Below are 22204 nucleotides of genomic sequence, written 5' to 3'. Positions count from 1 at the left end.
GTTTGAAAGCAATATTGGGGCACTCTGACAGAATTCTCAGAAACAGCAGTCCTGTATCAACAGCAGTTACCTACTTCCAAATTAACCTTTAAGAAAAAAAAATTGTGTATATATAAAAGAAGAGTTGTCAGTGTTGCTAGAAGCAACTGTCTGCCCTAACAAAATACTTGAAATTTCCTATTTCTTAAATGTGTGATGTAATGAAAGATAAACACAGTTGCAGTTTATTTAAATCAGGGATTGGATAGGCTAGTGATATGTTAAGAATTATTACTTGGCTGTCATATCATGCTGGCCTACTTAGCCTTTGTTGTGGACTTAATTTTCTGAAAAGGGGAAAAGAACCACCATGTTTAAATAATTGTGCACAAGGTCAGAGTTTGAGGGTGATTCTGAAAGAATAGTGAATTGTAATTTTTATATCTGGGGAAAAAAAAAAAGAAATCTTATTCTCTGTTTCAGTGCAGAAAACTTGAGACATAGGAGATGCTAAATTGCAAGCTTGCTTGTTGTATGCATTATGGTATTTTATTTGATCATAGAGTATTCCAAAGTGCATTTGCTTCCACTAATGCACAGAACAATTTCTCAAGGGGTTGAGAATTTGGAGGGCAGCATTAAAGTTACTCAAGTTGCAATTTTGTAAAATTTGTGTGATACGCTAACAAAATTGATTTCTTAGCCACCAGAGAAAGAAGTAAAACTTGTAGGTGCTTCGGTAAAAATTTGTTGTCTAATTTTTGCATAAAATCAGTGTATTCGTGTTTTTAGGAGGAGTCGGGTACAACAGATGACAGTGCACAAGAGAGATTTATAGGCCCTCTTCCGAGAGAAGGCTCTGTTGGCTGTACCAATGACTATGTCAGTCAAAGCTACTCTTATTCTTCAGTCCTGAGCAAATCGGAGACAGGTATAGTGTTCTTTCTTGTAAAGGCAATGCTAATTTGTAATTATTTTAGCGTATTTTCAAATAGCAGCATGTCAAGATTTTTGAAATAAATTGCTATTTATTTTGAAAAAAACCACATCACTATTACATTTTCCATCATGTTTTCTACACTATTCTTGTATCACTTTGGGAACAGGAGAGCTGTATCCCATCCTTTTCTTACTTGTGACAGTGCAATTCAAACTGTCTGTCAGGGGCCCTCCTTTTCAGTATTAATCTGCTACTGTGTCCCTAATTGAGTACTCAGGGTTGTATTACCAGAAAGTATTCACCTCAAGCTGTGTGTTCACTCACAGCTTAATGAGTACTTGATACTCCGTTATAGAGGGGCTGTTGCCAAATCTCGGCACTCAGCCTGTTTAGTAAACGGTCTTCCTCCTGTAGCCCCTGGTTGCAGTTTTCTCTGCATGATTTCCCAAGAGGTTCATCCTCTGCTGCCTCGCTCCCACCAGCAAGCGGAGACTCCCTCTGGAAGGGAAGCGCAGCTCTGCCTCGCAGACAAGTGCCAGGGCAGATCCTGGGAGGCTGGCTGGGTGGCTTTGCTGCACAGGGGGCAGGAGGAGACAAGAAGTTATAGCTCAGTAATGAGACAAACTCCTGATACTAAATTGAGCAGACACGAAGAGGACATTCATATTACACTAATTCAAGATTTTCTGAGAGATAAGAAAGTTTATCTGCCACATACTGTTTTTTCATTTAATATAGCTATGAAAAGATGATCTGTATGGAGTAATAAATAAAATAGACATGTTCTAACTCAGTCTTTTCACAGAAAATGCCTGTGTTTTGCATGGAGTAGCTGCATTTTCATTAGTAGTAGAGAACTGAGTATTGTTTCTTTTTTAATACTTACTAAGAGCTTCACAGTATAAGTAGGCATATTTAATTTCTTTATTACACTATGCTTCAGTATGTACTGCTTATTTATCAACTGTTGTTAATATTGTATATTTTGGATAAAATCTTAAAATGACAGTAAGATGAATATAGAGCAAATAATTCCCTTTTCAGCTAATAAAAATGACACTGATTTTTAGTAGCTGTTTTCATTGGTTATTATGGGAGAAGGTTTTTAGAAGATACATGTGCATGGACGTTTTAGATTTATTTATTTATTTATTTATAGTTCTGAGATGATAGTACAAACCAGTGCAGATACAAATTATATTTACATTATAACTAGGATATTTTTAGTTGACATCAGGCAATAAGTAAGCTAGTACACAATTGTTTCTTAACAAATTCTAGATTCTTTTGTAAAAATATCTAAATCAACTATTAAAATATTTACGGTTACCTGTGTCCCCATTGGTGCAGTATTCAACATTAAATATTGGTTATTATTGTGAAACACAATTCATGATCACTAAGATAGCTTTGTGTCATTCAGGGAAATTATTCCTGTTGTGTAAACTATTACTCTATCGCTCTCAGAAGCGAGCAATTGTAATATGCCCTCAATTTTTATAGTGCAAATAACAATAAATGACAACAACTGGATGCAGTTCTTAAACATGATCACAGAATTGTTTTCTTGTCAAATGTTTTAACTCTTAAAGTGATTTCCCATCTTTTTGCGTTATTTCCATCTCATTCTTCTTGTATTTTTAGGTTATGTGGGTCTAGTAAATCAAGCGATGACTTGTTACTTGAATAGCCTGCTACAAACACTTTTCATGACTCCTGAATTTAGAAATGCTTTATATAAGTAAGTATATATAATCAAAACCTGTTCTTAAATTTGCCCTGGTATATATTGCTAGGAGACCCTTTCAAATTCCTCCTGTCAAAATGTCCACGTTTGGATACTGAAAAGCATACTGGAAGTCAAGCTAGGTAGACTATAATAAATTATATTTGCTTAAAAGCTTCAGATTTTTAGTAAAATACTAAGTTATGTTATTGGTTGTAGCACGTACAAGCTCTTTAAAGAATGTGCCCCATCTTGAAAACATCAAATTTGAAATTAAGTTTGGTACTAGATGCACTTCATGTCTGTATTTGTGCAATGAATGGCTTCAAAATTATTTCATTCATTTGTGTTAGGTTTGTACGTTTAAAGAATAGTATTGTCATTTACTGCAGAAATGGAAAGCAATTCCATTTGACTTTCCCAAGAAACAGAGCTTCAGTTAACCTCTGTAATCTGGCAGACTTCTTAAAAATGTAATAAACACGATATAAATGCCTTTTTGAGTAATGTTTTCAAAGCATTTTTAATTGTCAAATATCTTGTGAATAGATGGGAATTTGAAGAATCTGAAGAGGATCCTGTGACAAGTATCCCCTACCAGCTTCAAAGACTGTTTGTTTTACTGCAGACCAGCAAAAAAAGAGCAATTGAAACAACAGATGTTACGCGGAGTTTTGGATGGGATAGTAGTGAGGGTAATATGCAGCTATTAAGCTTGTGTGATTTGCTTCAGCAGCTGCCTGTTAGGAGCCTTAACTGCTGTCAATGGGGGGAAAAATGCTTGAATAAATAAAAATAATTATTAGAATCCACTTTGTTTCAATGGAAACAAAATAGCCTAAACAGATACTTTGTTGTGGTGTGTATTTGATTTTTAAAGAAATGAAGTCTGAGTTTTAGGCTGTTAAAGTAAAAAGCATTATATTTTTGTAATTAAGCTATCATTACAGTTGTTAATTGTTTCTAAAGAAGTAGCCCTTTATGAGAAACTTGCATCTGTTTTGAATCACAAATGTCAAATGCACACATTCCACTTAAATAGAAAATCATATGGATAATTCCGTAATATCAAACACTCTATTTGTCTTTTTGACACTTGTATGGTGTAATTTTGCCCCATAACCTGCTGATTTTTCCGTGGAGTAATCACATGATGATAAGGAGTTGGATTTCAGTCTCCTTATGCTTACAAGGAAAAAAAAATAAGAGTTTCAGAGAATCAGCGCAAAGTGGGAAATAAGTCAGAACCAGTTTATTTTATAACAGTGCATATTAGCATTTCTGTATTATTTACATATTCTTGCTTATGTGCGCAATTGTTGTTTATGTACAAGCATTCTGAGCAAGCTGGCTGCTTATTTTTCTAACTTAACTTGAGAAGCAGCTGCTTGTGGAATTGAACACTGGCCCAATAGTGAATAATATAGTAAATAATAGGTACAGACTTTAAACAAATTGGTAGCTTTTTAGGAGGTATTCTCAGGTGGCAGTTAGTATAAGGGCGAATAGCATCTCATTTTAATTAAGATTAATTTGAATTTCTAACAGCATGGCAGCAACATGATGTACAGGAGCTTTGTAGAGTCATGTTTGATGCTTTGGAGCAGAAATGGAAGCAAACGGAACAGGTAATTGTAGAGAAACTTTTTTCTGTTGTCAGTGGTGTAGTATTGTTGCGGGGTTTTGTTGTTTCTTTTAAGGATGATTGTGAAAAATTTTAACCGAGTTTTAAATACAAGGTTGTTGAAAGTCTGCAATAGTTGCCAGTTTTCTTGTTTGATACAATAGTTAAGCTACTATAATGTATGACTTTTGAGACTGTGTTGCCTATATTTTCCTCCCTCAATTAAAAGTGTAATATTCTGAACTCTGGATACTTAGTCTTTATTTGAAGCACAGAAAGTGATTGTGTAACTCCTTCTGTGATAGCTTCCTCACGGTCAGTTTACTAGGCTACGTTGCGGACTGTTGCAGCTCAAGCTCACTCCTAATGTACGAGAAAGATAGGAATAAATTGATAACACATGCTACATTCTGATAAGTGGCCAACTTGCTATAGGCCAATTTTCAGATTTGTAGATTGGCAAATACTTCCTCTATCCTTCTGCACCTACCTCTGGAGACACGGGGAAGGACTGTGGTATCGGTCTGTTAACAATGTCTGCAAGATCAGGCTTGTTTTTAAAACATGAACTTCAATTTTGGTAGTTTTGTAGTCACTCTTAAGATGTGACCATAAGGTATACTGTGAAGCGCTTATGTGGTTTGAGAAGCTCTTTTGAGATGTGTTTTGTGCAATGGCGGGGTAGGGGAAAACAAGAAATCAAGAGATGGATGTCCTGCTGGGGAATGGTATCCTAAATGGGTAGCTATACAGTTAAGATTTAATTTAAAAAAGGCATTGTCCTGTAAAGCTAAAGAACAGAAACATGTTCTGTTTCATTTGTTTAAATCTCTGTTGAATATCTGTTTGTTTCAGGCCGATCTGATAAATCAACTATACCAAGGCAAACTGAAGGACTATGTAAGATGTCTAGAATGTGGCTATGAAGGCTGGAGAATCGACACTTACCTGGATATTCCTTTGGTCATCCGGCCGTATGGCTCCAACCAGGCGTTTGCTAGCGTGGTGTGTACTATTATGCTGACTAATAGTGCATCCATACACACATAGAATACATAATGCGACAGTGGTATAATTTGTTACATGGTAAGTATCATCCTAGATACTCCATCTTGGGGTGTTCGTCTTTGTGCAGTGAACCAGCTAGCAAGTTCTAGAAGATTTTTTTTGGCTTTTTGGTTTATTTTTTGTTTTGTTTTTTCTTTTGCCCTTCAATGAGTCCTACTGGTGCATGTATAAGGGGAGGGGAAATGCAACTTTATTGCCTTAGGGCTGCAGTAATCAATTATTTTCTTCCTGATAAAATCTTCAGCATTTACCCGAGACATTTTTATGAGATCACTAAGTTTTATTTGGGTTGTTCTCTTTATTGACACATCTGCTAAATTTTCATAGCATTGTTTAAAACCTTAGTGAAAGAACAGAACGTGACTTAGAATTTTTAATTTAATTGCCATGTTGTTGCTGTGCTTTTTAAAGTTCACTTCTCAGATACTATATGCTTTTAACAAGCGATTTAATGATAATAAAAAATCATATCATACATCAGTGTTCTTGGTCACTTTTGCTCCAGCATTACTGATGTTGGCAAGCATATATATTGCTTAGTAAATCTGTGGAAGTTTTTTTGTTTTGTTTTTTCCACCTCCTGAAAAGAAGTGATTATGAACTGTGAAATTCCACTGTTGTGGCTTAAAATACCTGTACTATGGATGAAGTTGTGAGAAACAACAGGAATAAATCAAACAAGTCTTTCAGTAAAGGTTGTTCTAAACAAACGCTTGTTGTGTAATTAGCTTACCAGGATTATTTCTTATATATAAAGTATTTTTCCTTTTGTATTTGGTATGCTGGCAGTATTTTTTTTAAGCACTAATACTCTAATTCTTAACAGTAATTCTGTTAAGAATTGTTAGAATTAAACTGCAGTGTAGGTTCAAAGTACTTCATACTTTAAAACTTTAAATACCAATCTTGAGAAGTAGTAAAGATGAGGGACGATGATCTCACAAAAAGGATTCAAGTTACTAAAGTCCTTTGAATTCTTTTTAAGGTTGCATTAAAATTTTTTAGAACTATCCAGCTAATTGAAGCTGTATTTTGAGCTGCCATTCCATTGATACAGATTGTTGTTCTACAGATGGCTTCCCTTTTCACCTTTTAAAACTAATTTCTAGAAATACTCCCTAAACCAAAATTTTTTGTTGTAATTTTTATTCCATAATGAGATTTTTCTGATCTATTAAAGTAATGAAAATGATTCTAGTTCATGTAGTTGTATTCCGCATTTAACAATGCATTGTACATGTGTCTCAAATGGAAATTTTTTTCTTTAGTAGAATCTATAGCAGAATGCTAAAAAAAACCCCAAACCTGTGTATACTTCTAAAAACACAGAAAACTTGAACAATTAAGAACTTAAATATCAGATTACTTTTAGTAGTATTTGATACTTCTCCGGTAAATCAGCATCTACTGGGTTTATTACATTGAGGAAAATAGTTTTAAGATTTTTTATTACAGAGTTACATGGTTGCAGTTTGTACTGATGCTTCAATTTTTGAGCTTTTTTAATTCGTATTCTGATTATATTCAGTTGATTCTCCTCCCTGCATTTGTATTATCTATAGCAGATGTAATTTCTAGTTTTGTAGTCTTCAACAGTGGGGAGATATGGAGGATACTTGCTTTTGGAGAAGGGAAAAATCGCCTGTTTCTAAATGGAATTCTCTGAAGGTAGTATCCTCCATTGATCCATAGATGATGGTGATTTAGTAGGTGTAGGTAAAAGGGTATGAGTGAGTAAGAGATCAAAAACTTCACACATGCGCTAATAGGGCTTATAGAAGGGAATGTAAAACTTTTTAGACCTTGCTAGTCAGCTCCTGAGGGAACTTGCAGCAGGCGACACAACCCAAGATAGGGGATCTAAGGAGGATACTACCTTCAAAGAACTCTAGTTAGAGGTAAGTGATTTTCCATTACTTTCTAATAAGAGAGAATGGATGTATGAGCTTTAAGTAAGGTTAATCTGTAGAATGCCACATAAAGCGTATTATCCCACTGTTCGACATTGTGTACTACCAGAAAAATGTAGACACATGAAATGTTGCATTTATCTATAAATATATATGTGTTACTTCTTAAATACATGGGAACATTGAAAAACTGGGGAGGATAATGTTGTGCTTTCTCTATTTCCTAATGTGGAGTAATTCTGAAATTCTTCAGTATGTTTTTAAGGTTTGCATTTTGAATTTTTTTTCTGATTCCCCACTCCATCCCCCAAGTTCATGTAGTAAGACTACATGGCTACAAACTTACTAGGGCATCCCTGGGGCACTGAGATCTTGTCAGTATGTATCCCAGGATAGTTTCTGAAAAAATACTTACACTATGTGCATTGTTCAAGGGCATGGTTTAAAAAAACCTGAATCAGTCTTTTCTTGAGGTCAGTAGAAATATAGACATAAAAATATATAGCTTATTTCAGGGAGGCAAACTGGAGCAGCAATTCGCATACTGATTTTTGTAGTTACTAGTATGTTTTGTATAAGCCTGAATTTAACAGCATTAGACATAAACTAAAAAGATTTTTTTTTTGACTGCAAAACATAAACATTTTGCAAGATGAAGAACAGGTGAGAGAATAGTGGATGCAATGGGGAACTAGCTGGCATGCTTAAATTATGTGAAGACGACAGTGGAAATTGCTTTGTAATACCAGAAGACTAGTAATAATACAAGGATTCTGGAGATGTAGCAAGTACAGTTCTGTTTCGTTAAGTGTTGTTAGTTTTCACCATCTTTTGTATGTTAGCTTTTCTTTTGAGGGTGTAAGTATGCATACAAGTAGACCTTTTTGGGCAGAAATTAATTTGGTCTTCTGCATGAACTTTATGGTGTCATTGCCAAACTAAAACTGTTAAAGGCAGTTAGAATACGGATGATGTGGTATTTACTTTTTTTAAGCTAGATTGGTAACAGTAAGGTCTTGTATTTTCAGTTGAGCGTATTGTTTGGACACGGTAAAACTGGATGAGCTCCGAAAATCTGAGATGGCAATTAGTTACTAGGTTTTTTCCACGAACAGTTTTGCCTAATTGCTATTTATTGTGTAATTTTTCATAAAGGTCACTGCTCCTGTTCACAGATTTCATACAAATGCTTGCAGTAAGATACCTGTCAAACTACTTACTATATCATAATACATTTTTGTGGAGAAGAGTGTGTCCTAAGTGCATATCTTCAGCCAGGCAATAATTAGTTTGAACTGTTTGTTATGGCATTTTAGTATGCCAAGTGTTAAAATCTCATAATCAGAATATTAAAAAATGGATATACTCGGAACTTAGCTGGACAAGCCCCTGAGCAGTGTGCTTTTAAGTTGGACCTGCTTTGAGCAGGGAGTTAGGATCAGATGATCTCCGGAAGTCTGTTTCAGCCTATATTGTTCTTTTGATTCTGTGAACTATAAAAAAAGTTTAAATAGCCTTTGTTATACTAATCTATTGCTTGATCTTTTATGGTATGTTTTGAAGTGTGCGTGTGTTGGGAACGTTGGAAACGCTTAGTAGCTCTAAGACTACATAGTAGTTACCTCTGAAGATAAATTCAAAGGCAACATTTACTGTAAAAGTAGAGTTGCACAAAAAACAGGGGATGTCATGTGATAGGTTGTGCAGCGTAGAAGCTTTATTGCTGGTTTTGCTGAGTAAACTGTCAGAATATGGTGAACTGCATTAGAATGGGAATTGTATTAAGAAGCATCCTAATCAGCAGAACTAATTTTGTGAAGATTAGATAGGAGAAAATTGGAGGAAACATAAATGAGCAAACCTGAGGAACAATGATGTTCCTTATACAAGGATTGAAAAATACATGGATATTCATATGGCTCAAAAATAATGGAATTCTCAACAGTTTTAATCAGGTTTTTCAAAGCACAGCTCGCTGTGTGTGGTGAGCAGTGAAACTGCAGGAGTAATGTGATAATACTTCATTCAGTTTTTGGGGGTCTGAATGATCATTACTTTTTTCCATACATAAAAATTTATAGTATCTTTCCTTGTTAAATTGCACATCACATGAGTCTACGTAAGCATTACAGAATCATTTATGTTCTATCATTCGTATATTCCCATTCATTCATATTCATGTTGATGCATGAATTGCAACTTTTTTCTTACACTCAAAATATATTTTTATTGTTTTAACTGGCATTTGATTCATAAGATAGTTCTGTGGTCATTATGTGATGTCTTCTATGTTTCATGTTTTCTGTGTTTATTAGCTTTTTTGTTTTCATTTAAATAGTTTTGAATATTAATTCCTTAACTAGTTCACAGAATAGTCAAAATGCAGTAATTAATTTCTTCCCCTTCTTTTAAGCAGGGTTATAACTTGCTTAGACTTCTTTCTTACATTTTAGAATGAGGTTCCTTACGTTTCAGTGCCTAATCTTGCTAAACATTAGCTATTTGTTGCCTGTGAGTAAAAAGCAACTCACCCTCTGTAGTGTTTAGGAAGTAAATATGTAGACAGTAGTTCAATTCGGACTCTAAAATGTTTTCACATGTCTAGAGAGTCTCTTTGCCTAAGAGCTGTGATTTCAGGGCTGTTGAAAGGCTTTTCTGGTGGGATCCAAAAATGGTGAAGTGAGATGACTGCCTTCAATGTAGAGTCATCTTACTGAGTTTGGCACATTTTTCATTTGTGAGTAGTTGTCACCTGGAATACAGCCCTTCTTTTTAAAAAGAAGTCCTTTCTCGTAGAACAGCAGCGGAGCTTTTGTAAAACATTGGTTTTATTATTGTTCTTGCTGCTTCCCTGAGTTCTCAGAAAGAAGGGAGAAGGGAAAAACTGGAGGCTTTTTCAAGAACTTGGCATATCCTTGATTTCCTCCCAAAGTGTGACTTATCAAACAACATGATTTGGATAGTAATCTGAAGTTCTGTGCCAGCCACGTTACAATTGGTGAGTTTAGTCTGCCCAGTTAAGCGCCCTCTTACTTATTCAGACTTCAGGGAACAGCTACGCTCCTTCATAAGAGATTATAATTTTTAAAGCATGGTTTCTGTTCATCTTTGCTTTAAACTGAACATCTAAATATGTAAGTGGTATTTATTTTCACCTCCATAGGTGAACAGAAAACTGGGTTCCACTTGGAGTTCAGAGACCCAAAGCCTATTGGCTTGCAAGGTGACTGGGTTAAAGGTTTTAACTTTTAAAATCTCTGGGTAAAATTCTTCACCGAAGCCATCTCAATATTCTTAGTGAATTTTGTTTGAACAAGTTTGTTCTCAAGTGTATACAACTTATGTGCAGTATCATTGTTGCAAATTATGTTAGGGGGAGGACTAATGATCAGTTTGGTTGTATTTTGAATATTGTTTGCTGTAGAGAGGAGCAAAGTAGAAATCATTAAATTTCTGGATTTAAGCATTAGTGTCAGAACTTTCAGGCAGCTGTCAGAGGACAAAATTCCAGTTATTGGTCAGTTGCCTTATAAGGTTTACGCTAGGAAGCTAGTTGTGTCTTTATAGGAGATGGCCATATCTGATTCTCACTCCTTCGGGAGTGAAGCTCGAGTACTCTCCCTCCATCCTTTCTCCACCTTTCACTTGAAAGTAGTATCTTCAAATGTAGTTTTCTAAGTCTCTTTGTAGAATGGGACTAGGGCTGTCTTCAGGCAGGGCACTGAGGAACTGAGTAACATTTTTTTTCCTGCTGCTGCAGCTCCCCCCCACCCCATAATAATGCAGAAGAACCATCTCAAAATTCTGGGAGAACAGGGCCAAAGCAGGGTTAAAAAATGAGCTCATTTTCACAGCAGTTGACTGAACAGACATGACTAAATGTGATGTGCAAGATAACAGGAGTAAATATCATTTTATATTGTATGTTTATTAAAACAAGACAGTTTGGATTCATCAAATACTGAATGAAATATAGTTAGCAGTAATTGTGGTTTGACTGTTTAACCTTGGGCTGGATAGAAAGGTTGGTTTCTCTTCATATTTTCCTGACTTTGTGTCTGTATCAAAGTTTGTCAATCAAATTTTGGTTGTAGATTTAATTGAAGTAATTTGTATGTGTTTGCAATCTCACTGTAAATTCATCATTCTGATTTATACCTACATAATAAACATTCTTTAAAAATCAGGTAACATCTTTTTATTATTAGGAAGAAGCACTGCATGCTTTCATTCAGCCCGAGATTCTTGATGGCCCCAATCAGTATTTTTGTGAACGATGTAAGAAGAAATGTGATGCAAGGAAGGTAAAGACTGTCCAGATAATTTGCAAAAATTGCTTTTGGTAAACACCAATCCTAACAATGTTAGCATAATCTTGTCTTGGCTTCATTTAGGGTCTGCGGTTCTTGCATTTTCCGTACCTGCTGACATTACAGCTGAAGAGATTTGACTTCGATTACACCACTATGCACAGAATTAAACTCAATGATCGTATGACTTTTCCTGAGGAGTTAGACATGAGTGTCTTCATTGATGTTGAAGATGAGGTAAAGTGTTTGGATTCAGAGAAAAGTCTTTAACTTTCTTGAAGTTTCTCATTAAGAAAATTAAAATGTTAGTCTAATAAACCATTTTAACAACGTTATTCATCTACATAAAATGTTCTTTAGCCATGGTAATGTTTTAATTTGAAGTTTTTAAATCTGTCCATGTGGATTTTTGTTATATTGAAAAGGAAGCATGTTCTCTAATCACTACAGGGTTTCCATGCTTCCGTAAAGAAGCTGTTTCTGATTTCTTATATCTTTACATGAGTGATTTAAAAGCACAAGTCTCAGGGCTTCTACATATACTGCAAATCCAGAATGAAACTTATATCTTAAATTTGTGTCTGAAACTGCTTTCGTCACAAGAGGTGATGTAAAGTTTTGAAACTCTGAATGCTGAGGTTAGTCCAGAAAACATTAATGATTAATTCCCTCCCTCTGACTCACAATGTTGTGCATGCTGTAGAAATGAGATTTGTAAAATTTTGTTTTTCCTTTGGATCTTTTTCTGGCTTTTAACACATCTGGTTTTAGCCAAAATTCATGTTATGCACTTGCATTCACCAAAAAGCATTAATGTGCCTTCTGCATTAAAGACTAAATTTATTCCTCTAATTCCATTCCTGAAAACGTTATGTCACTTTGCTAGCCTGTAGTGGTGTAAGAGAAATACTGTGTTGATATGCATATGGAGAGGCACTTCTGACTCTATACAAATGTTTGGTGTATGAAGTATGCCGTTTAAACAATTTTAAACCTCTCGAAGTGTTACTGGGGGGGCTAAATGAGAATGAAGATTGATCTGGGAGAATAGAACTTGAGACAAAATTAACAACTGTCAGAAAATCTAAAGAATTATCCAGAGAAAAGAAGATAAGGTAAGAGATGGATATACTGACTTGTACTAAATGAACTGCATTCATAGTGGTGTTGACATCGTGCTTTTAAGCAAATAGAACACTAATCAGTCTTACTGTAATACCTTGACTCTGTCCAATGAGTTGAAATGGAAGAAAATCTTTGTGGATGAAAATATTTCCAGTCAAATCAGTTCTGATTAACAGGGCCATGTTACAGTAGGATTTGTTATCTGATATTAGACTTCCAGGTATTTAATTGAATTAACTAGCAAGTGGAATAGGCTAGTAACAGATATAATCTTGTCACGTATGAAACCAGGTAATTACCATTCAGTTGCACACAAGACCAGAAAATATTGATCTAAGAGGTGGACTGAAGACAGTTACTGACAGAAACAAGCCTGTTCTTGATGCTGAATTGCAGAGGTCTCTAGGTTTTTGAGGAGTTTCATTGTTCTGCAGATTGGAATTTTTTCATTTCACAAACGTATTGTTATTTCTTGTTCCGTGTAACTTTAAATGTTGTATAATATTACTATGTATGTCTTATTTTTAAGAAGTCTCCTCAGACTGAGAGTTGCACAGATAGTGGAGCTGAAAATGAAGGCAGTTGTCACAGTGATCAGATGAGCAATGATTTTTCTAATGATGATGGAGTTGATGAAGGAATCTGCCTTGAAAGCAATAGTGCAGCAGAAAGAATTTCTAAAGCTAGCAGTGAAAAGGTATGTTTAAAAAAAAATGTTGTGCTGGGTCTGATTGGGATGGAGTTAACTTTCTTCATAGCAGCCTGTATGGCGCGCTCTTTTTTGGATTCGTGACTAAAACAGTGTTGATAGCATACCAGTGTGTTAACTCTTGCTGAACAGTGTTGCACAGCACCAAGGCTTTCTCTGTTTCTCATGAGTCCTCTAATGAGTAGGGCTAGGGGTGGCTAAGAGGCTGGGAGGGGAACATAGTTGGGATGGCTGACCTGAGTTGACCAGAGGGATATCCCATGCCATATTCCCTGCCGTGTAATGTCATGCTCAGCAGTAAAAACTGGGGGCTTTCCAAAGTAGCTGTTGCTCAGAGACTGGCTGGGCATTGGTCTGCTGGTGGGAGGTGGTGAATAATGCCTTTGCATCATTGCATCTTTTTTCTTTTCTTACCCCTTCCTTCACTTATTAAACTGTCATTATCTCCAACCACAAGTTTTCTCACTTTTGCTCTTCCGATTCTCTCCATCATCCCACTCGAGGGGAATAGTGAGTGACTGACTAGGTGGGTGCTTAGTTGCTGGCTAGAGTCAACCCACCACAAATGTAAATGATAAATATATAAATAATTCTGATATTGGGGGTGGGAGTGTGTGTTTTTGTTCACATTCAAAAAATTGCCACTACAGCAAAAGGACAGCATGTAACTGATTTGGAGGTCACTTGAGAGTAAAGATCTTCCCAGCTTGTCAGACTGAGAATTTCAAGATAACTTATTTTGGCAGCAGACCCTCAAATTGAAGACTGTTTTATCTTGTGAGCAGTGTTTTTTCTTTGTGTTCACCTCATCTGTGGTCGTATAGACGAGGCCATGGGTCTGAAGGTTAAATATTCATTTAATCATCTTGAGTTAATGTAAGGAATTGAGCAGCAGTTCAGTCTAGGATAGCAGTCATCCTTCTGTGGGACATAAAGATTAGCAGAGATCTTCAAGAAACCTGATTGAGTTTTCTTGCCAATACAAAATTCACCAAAAATCTTGAGTTTTATAGTAATGTCTACAATGTGTACTTCATGGGTCATTATTCAGTGAACTCATCTGAAACTTGGCCCATAGGTTTTATTAAGACTTGTTAGGAAGCTGTTTGGCTGTAACTGTTGATTTCATAAATATTTAAAGACTGACTTGCATTTTAATCTGCACATCTGTCCCTGTTTACATTTACCTTAAACCATTTCAGAGGGTTGTGTGAGTCAATATTGCTCACTTTTACCTTTTAATGTATACACAACACTTGAAGGCGTGTCCTCAGTACCCTTTATTTCTACCCTTCCATCTATGAAAAGAAAGGTTTATGACAGCAAACTCAGAGTGTGGTGAGAGAAATTAATTCAGAGTGTAGATAAGCGTGGAATGGTGTGTTGCTGGTTTGCAATATACATTAAGGGGCAAAAAACAATCTTCAAGAACGCAGAGAAGGGTGATGACAAATAAGCCTACAGGCAAGTTGGTCATTACTTTGTTTCCTGTGTGGAGATATGTTTAATAGATAATCTAGCATAAGAATTCACAAATGCAGAGCTCGTACAGAAAAGAAGTAACAGTAATGCATTAAGCCAGTTCAAAAATGTTTCCATGTTGGTTTTTTTTCTTCTTAAGTTGTGGTCTTTCCTCTCTCTTTTTCCACCAGCGAAAGGGGAAATTCCTCTTCCATTATTACATACTCTTGTATAATGTCTAGCATATCAGAGCTCTGATTTTGTTCAGTGTCTATTGCAGTAATGCATTTCGGTTATACAGATCTGTTTTGTAATGTACAACTATTTATATATTTGGGTTCGTGTAATTGTTTTAAAACTTTTTAATATGATAATTTGATTACCTTTACTTAATATGTATCACACCTTTCTCTTCTCTCCCCAGAGTTCTTTACTGTATGAGCTCTTTTCTGTTATGGTTCATTCTGGAAGTGCTGCTGGTGGCCATTATTATGCCTGTATAAAATCTTTTAGTGATGACCAGTGGTACAGCTTTAATGATCAGCATGTTAGCAAGGTAAAAATAGCATTTTTAGTTATCTTCTGTACTCATAGATGAACCAATAAGTTTATATTTTGCATGCAATTTTTCACCTGCATATAATGAAGCTGGTTTTATGTGCAGGTATTTCAAGCATTTACTTTGTTTCATCTTCTCATCATAATGTCCTGCCATATACGTATGTTTCACTTATTAGTTTAACTGATTTCTAGGAGGTTCTTTGTGCATTGGGGAAGAGGAGTGTTTCTTCGTGATGGTGAAGCGGGGGTGGTTCATAAAGAAGCATTTATTCATATACAGACCAGGCTGGATTTAGAATTTCGCCTCCTATACATGTGAAAAATACTTCTTGCTTAGAGAAGTGTATTTGTAGATCTATTACAACCCAGATTGTGCTGTTAAACCTGTCCTGCTGATGCATTTCAGATGTTACACGTATCCATAAGTGATATTGCAATCAAGAACCTGTGTAATGTTTTTCTAAGATGTTCCTACTTTAAAAAAAAAATGTTTACATTCATTGTAAAATGAAGAGGCAGATCACTTTGAAACACATTTTTTTGCAGTCAGCAAATAAGCAGAAATATTTTAAAAAATTAGAATGATTAATACTGTGTGTTAATTATGTAATGCCATTTTTCCTAATGAGAATAAATGTATCTCGACTACTGTGAGTTTCTCAAATAATCATTAAATTGATCTTCTGTTAGATAACTCAGGAAGATATTAAGAAAACGTATGGTGGATCTTCCGGAAGCAGAGGCTATTATTCCAGTGCTTTCGCCAGGTTAGTAGTACTGTAAGACTACTTTTCTTTCTAGTGGTGTTTTAGTGTAACCAAATGAATGGCCAAGATGCATGTGCTTAACATGTTAGCTGAAAATTAATAGTAGATGCTTCAAATAGTTGCAAAAAACTATCCTGACTGCTGTTTTAGATCATTAAAATAATGTGATACTTATTTTTGAAAATCCTTTTTGGTTAGTGTATTGCTAAGATATGTATGCTGTAGCTCCTTACTGAAAAAAAAAAAAAGGCAACAACTTTTGAAGTCAATATTGTCTTCCTGTCGGATAAATTCAGATAACTATTCGTTTCTCCACCAGCTCCACAAATGCATACATGCTGATATATAGATTGAAGGATTCAACGAGAAATGCAAGTAAGTATGTTTTGTTAAGTAGTAAGACTCTGTTGTGGAATAAGGAGATGTTTTACATGTAACAAGTCCTAATTTTTGTGAAGATGGGTGGTAATGGTATTTTTAGCGCAAGCTAATGTAACTTTCCTGTAGGAAGCCTTTTTTTATAGCTTTTTCATTACTCTTCTAATAGTAAACCTTTATGGATCATTAGGAGGTCATCGCAAAATAAATTTTCTAATTTTTTAGTATTTTGGATATCATGGAAATGAACAGATATACTGAGTGACACTGAATAAACTATAATGTAATGCTCTATTAGTGTCATGACTGTTAGTGGAATAAAAAAATTACTTCGGTTAAAAATGAGTATGTAAGAACTTCATAATGATGAAGTTTTACACTTTATAACCAGCCCTTACTGTTTTGTGTTTCAGTTAGGAGGTGAGGCAATATACTCTTAAGTTATATGGTCAGAAACAAATCTTGTTAGTTTCTTATTCCCCTCATCTCTGATTTAGTTCACCAAGGCTTAGAGGATGCCTGGCCCCATGTAATAGCTGACAGGTTAATTAATCTTTGAAATATGTCACAGTGGAAAATGAAGATTCTACTTGGATTCAAACCAGGAATGTCTGGTTGGAGGCTTCATTCAAGTATTGGCTAATTTCATAGGGTCTTAGACTCTTCAAATTACTAATAACTGTAAACTTCCAGGATTTATCTTGTAGATTTTTTAATAATACTGCATTATTTGCTTGAAAACGCTAATGCTTCTTATTTAAAATCTGAGCACACCTAAATGATGCAGTACTAAATGGAAGTTTAATAGAATAGAACTTTTTTTAACTAACATCAAAATAGAAGGAAGCATGTTAGTTTGCTGTTTTCCCCTTGTTGTTAATCCAGTGTTAGAAGCACAGCTGTTGAAAGGAAACCAGAAGAGCAGTGGCTAGCCACACTTGCTCTTGTCAGTGGTGTGCCTGTAAGAATCAACTATTTTGTTAATATTCTAACTGGTTGAACTGAGCCAAAGATTAATTTGCTTGCAGTATCAAACCTGTATTTATTTTTCTTAAAGAAAAAATTCAGTAGTCTGCCCTTACAAAGGGAAATTTGTCTGTTTGTAGCCTGGTTGAAGTTAGGCTGATAAATAACGTAGACTGTTCTAAGTTTTCAAGGTGTATATAGTTCAATTGCTAGAACTTTGATGCCCTAAAGTGCACAAAAAAACCCTGTCGGTGAATAATTTTTCCTAATAGCTTGAGCAGATAAGAAGCCAGATAAACTTTAAAAGGCAGATAAAAAAACATCTGATACTTCTGCGTTCCTTCTCCTCCCTCTCTTTTCCCATTGAATGCTCAAGAGGTCAGGTATCCCAAAGAATAAATTCAAGTTCTCAGTGTTAAAATCATCCTTCGTAGATAGAATATTTTGATAGCTGGATTATTCTTAATCGGTAAACTGACATTACACATTACTTAATAGGGGAGAATCTCACAACTGAAACCTTTGGCACCTCACATTGTGTAGCTCCTTTTGGGGCAGTGTTTTTGAAGAGCACACCAGTGTAGAAAATACTTGTATACTTGAGAGAATTTGTAACACACCAGCTTGTAATGTGTCCAGTGGAGGAGGGAATAAAAGACGTCTGAAAATAACATTTTGTTTATCTTATTCTACTGCTGTAAATATTTTAGGAGGGAGCTGAATGGTTATCTGCTTACTTTAACTGCTTCTTTTGGGGTAAAATTTTGAATTCTACCATGAGAAACTGAGGATGGCTATTAGCAAGAATAAGGAAAGAAATTGGCAGTGCAAGGATGAGTAAAACAAGCTTTAGTGTTTTTTGGAATCCAAACTTAAAAAAAACTAAGCTTATACTAAATTTTATTTAAAAAAAACCCTAAAATTAATACAAGTAGACTTGCAACTACTTCTATATCAGTATATTCTAAAAAGCGTTTTATGATACTTGGAGCAAATTTGTCATCTCATTTCAACATCCTAATAAACACAAACCACATTTATTTTTAGCAGCGATCTATTTCATCATACACAGAGTACTTTCAGATGTTATTATTTTCTACTTTTCTGTATTTTTTTGTTTTCTACTATTTTCTCCGTGAAGTTGAACAATGGCATTTTCTTTGAGGAAATAGGGAGGGGAAAACCTAAGTATCTCACAAAATCAATTTTGCTGGCTTCTGTTTGTTTCGGAGAATTCATGATACAGGGGACGGTGCAGTTATAAAAATATATTATTTGGTTTTAAAGTAACAGTATCTGAAGTAGATGCTTTATATAGTTTTGAAGTGGATTCAACACAGGAAAGATACTGTTAAAACAAAGCATTTTATCAACAAATTGATACAGTAGTAAGTCTTAAGAGCAACAAAAAATAATATTGTTTCAATATTTGAATCATTGAAACAACATTATTCCTTCTGAACAATAAGTGATTGTAAATTGTATGAAGTTTAAAAATAAACAGCAGCCATAAAGAAAGTCTTTGGGTCAAGAGCTGTCTTTGGAAATACATTTTCCTGTAAGTGCTATGATTGTTAATTCCTCAACAAGCAAATAAAGAAACTGAATCTGCTGTTTCTTGAACATGCCAAACCTATTTTTAAATCTGAAAAATTATTTGCCCAATTCCTTGTGATAGGGGTGGCACCAGAATTGCAAGACAACTGTATTTCCAGAAGTTGATGTTTTAAAAACTTGATGAAGTATTGCATGTTCTGGTTTTGTTTCTCTTTATGAAACAAAATCTCATGAAGTACACTAATCTGTATTAAATGCCATATTTTGTTTTATCACAATATAGACAATATCTTCTGACTTTTATTATCAGTTCATTCACTTTCTAGAACAGAATTTACCTTTATTGTAAAAACAGGCTCCAGTGCAGTCATCAGTCTCAGTGTTATTTCTTTACAACAGCAAAGCTTCCCTTACATATACCAGAATATTAATTTTGTGCTCATAGCATTTTTTTGTGTTGCTGATGTATAATTAGGGGGAATAAAAGGCTGACTTTGGTTTCATTTAAATCATGAAAAAGAGAACAGGACATGGTATAGTGGGAAATTTGGGTGGAGAAGAAAGAGGGAAGAAGGCAAGAAAGATAACTATTAAATATACCCGTAATTCCTAAGATGTTGCCCACTGTGGAAAAATTTATTTTTTAAAACTATTGCTTTGTTTTCACTGGTAGAGTTTCTTGAGGCACATGAGTATCCAGAGCATATTAAACAACTGGTACAGAAAGAGAGAGAATTGGAAGAACAAGAAAAGAGGCAACGTGAAATTGAGCGCAACACTTGCAAGGTTAGAATTTCTGCTGAATAAAGTAACAATACGTTTCTAGTAAGAAACATTTCTATGGTAAATAGTCATTTTTTTACTACAATAAAAGGACTCTTTTGTGATAAGTGTATTTGTATTAATAACTCTTTAAAATAAATTGTACACCTGTTGGAAGCCTGTACACAGTGGAGGAATCTGTTAAAGGTATTCACCAGAGATTGTTGAGTTCATCTTCCATGTGAATTTGAATTGATACTAAAACCAAAACAAAGCTACAGTTAATCTGACATCACTTGATTTCAGCAAGATATAAATTCCAAAGAGCATGTAATGCTGTGTGTTAGGTATTTCTTGCTATTAAATCTTTTTGTATTGTGACCCTTTGCTTTGTGAAATGATGTTTCTTAAACCAATTTAAAATAATTATTTGGCAGAAGGAGCAGAATCTTTTTCCAGCCATAGATTCAATAGTAACAAACAAAATATAACATCTGTGATGTACAAGCATGACATTCAGCTGGTCTACCTATGCATTGAGTGATTGCTTTATTAGAAGGTTCTCTATGGTTGTGAAATATGTAACTCTGTATATGAAAAAGGATTTTTACATTCATTGCTCCTATGTTTTTGCAGCCAGTTTGTTTTGGAGGCTTTGCATGCTGCCTACAGTTTAAAGATGTTCTGGCTATAGACGTTATACCCTAGCTTGCAAAAAGATATATACATATATACCCACTAGTGTTATCTACTGTGTGTTTGATGTTTTCTGTCTGCAATTGTGTAACCAGTTGAAAGGAAACTGTCCTATAGCTGAAGTAGAGCTAAAGATGTATTTTATATTAGATTGTTTGAATATAGGGTTGTAAATTTAAATGTACTGTAACATGAAGGGTATTTGCAAATACATTCATGGTAATTTTTCTTCCTTTTGTATTTCATAGATTAAATTGTTCTGCATGCATCCTACAAAACAAATAATGATGGAGAACAAATTAGAGGTTCACAAGGACAGGACACTGAAGGAAGCTGTGGAAATAGCTTACAAGGTATGCTATGCATAACAGAATAGTTTAATTGTTAGATGTAATTTTTTCTGCTGCTGTATATCTTCAGGTTTGAAATTTCTAATGCTGTGGGAGTGTTTGCAGGGGTTTGGCTGTGTGGTTTTTTTTTTTTGTGGGTTGTTTTTTGGGGATTGGTTTTGGGGGTTTTTTTGTTTTTTAAGAGGTGTTCTAGTTCGGGATTATTGACTGAGTTTTCTGTTAGTAGCTGTCAGATGATTTCTGATCAGAATGATATAGCCTGCCCTTTTAAAAGGCAGTATGATTTTACATATCCTCACTTTAAAATCAGACACTGAGAGCTGCTGTTAAACTCACCATAGCCTCAGTAAGTTGAAAGAATTCTGAATGCTTATATTTGTATTGCAGTAAAAATGTTGTATTAGTTAGGTAAAAAGAGAATTCTTTCAAGAAGCTTCCTGCATAACTAATACAATAACATCAGTGGGGGCAGCCAAGTATCTGTTCATCTTTGCCTTCTACAAACAGGTAGAAGTTGGAGACATCTATTCTTGCTTACTTACTTGAACTCTGGTTCTTGCCATATGCGCCTTTGGCTGGGAGAGTACCAGCAAGGCAGTTACAGATTTGGAATGTGTTAACATCTTGAGATGCAAGGAAGATAATTAGTGCATATGACTTCCTCAGGCCTCTAAGATGCCATTTGGTATAACTGATAGGCAGTGTATTCCTCTGAATATACTTCCATGACCTGTCTTCCTGTGCTTATATACATACTTTTCAAACTTCCCTCTTCTCTGCAGTTTGCAGGCTTCTCTTTTTGATTTTGAAAACGTATCTATATTGCACGTGTGTGTATATAATATATATGATGTATGTGTATGTTTTTTCTAAAACCAAATTGAAATTTGTGAATTCAAAGGATTACTGGATGTACATGTACTGAGGTATTTCTAGCTTACAAGGGAAAAATTAAGCTCACAAATAAATCATTATTAAACATTTTGGGGTTTCTGTTGTGTGTGTGATTTAGCTAATGGATTTAGAAGAGGCTGTTCCTTTGGATTGCTGTCGTCTTGTCAAATACGATGAGTTTCATGACTACTTGGAACGATCTTATGAAGGAGAAGAGGATACACCAATGGGTTTATTACTTGGAGGTGTCAAATCAACATACATGTTTGACTTACTGTTGGAAACAAGACGACCTGACCAAATTTTCCAGTGCTATAAACCTGGTGGTAAGACATGTAATTACATATATCAAAGGTAGACTAACATCGTATATTGCGTGATGGCATGAAAATAAAATTTGTAAAACATAGAACTTTCATTA

General features: G+C 35.0%; 1 protein-coding gene across 4 annotated transcripts in view; it reads left to right on the top strand.

The window, feature by feature from the left end:
* Nucleotides 1-22204, top strand: part of USP47 (ubiquitin specific peptidase 47) — a 57809-nt gene that overhangs the window by 19775 nt on the left and 15830 nt on the right. For 3 of the 4 annotated variants that reach the window (XM_087744729.1, XM_087744724.1, XM_087744706.1), the window contains 14 exons: nt 772-910; nt 2564-2660; nt 3195-3340; nt 4194-4273; nt 5125-5274; nt 11456-11551; nt 11642-11794; nt 13212-13379; nt 15277-15408; nt 16104-16180; nt 16500-16555; nt 19755-19867; nt 20788-20892; nt 21902-22109. In XM_087744729.1, the coding sequence (XP_087600855.1) occupies nt 772-910; nt 2564-2660; nt 3195-3340; nt 4194-4273; nt 5125-5274; nt 11456-11551; nt 11642-11794; nt 13212-13379; nt 15277-15408; nt 16104-16180; nt 16500-16555; nt 19755-19867; nt 20788-20892; nt 21902-22109 (1720 nt within the window). The remainder of the gene's footprint in view (nt 1-771; nt 911-2563; nt 2661-3194; nt 3341-4193; nt 4274-5124; nt 5275-11455; nt 11552-11641; nt 11795-13211; nt 13380-15276; nt 15409-16103; nt 16181-16499; nt 16556-19754; nt 19868-20787; nt 20893-21901; nt 22110-22204) is intronic. The other variant, XM_087744715.1, reaches the window with a different exon arrangement.

This window comes from Nipponia nippon, unplaced genomic scaffold (assembly GCF_047370975.1).
Source record: "Nipponia nippon isolate SJK-2023a ecotype South Korea unplaced genomic scaffold, ASM4737097v1 scaffold_10, whole genome shotgun sequence".
In the NCBI taxonomy this organism is placed as follows: Eukaryota; Metazoa; Chordata; class Aves; order Pelecaniformes; family Threskiornithidae; genus Nipponia; species Nipponia nippon.
Note: the sequence above shows the minus strand (reverse complement) of the source record. Positions and strands in the feature narration are given on the sequence as shown.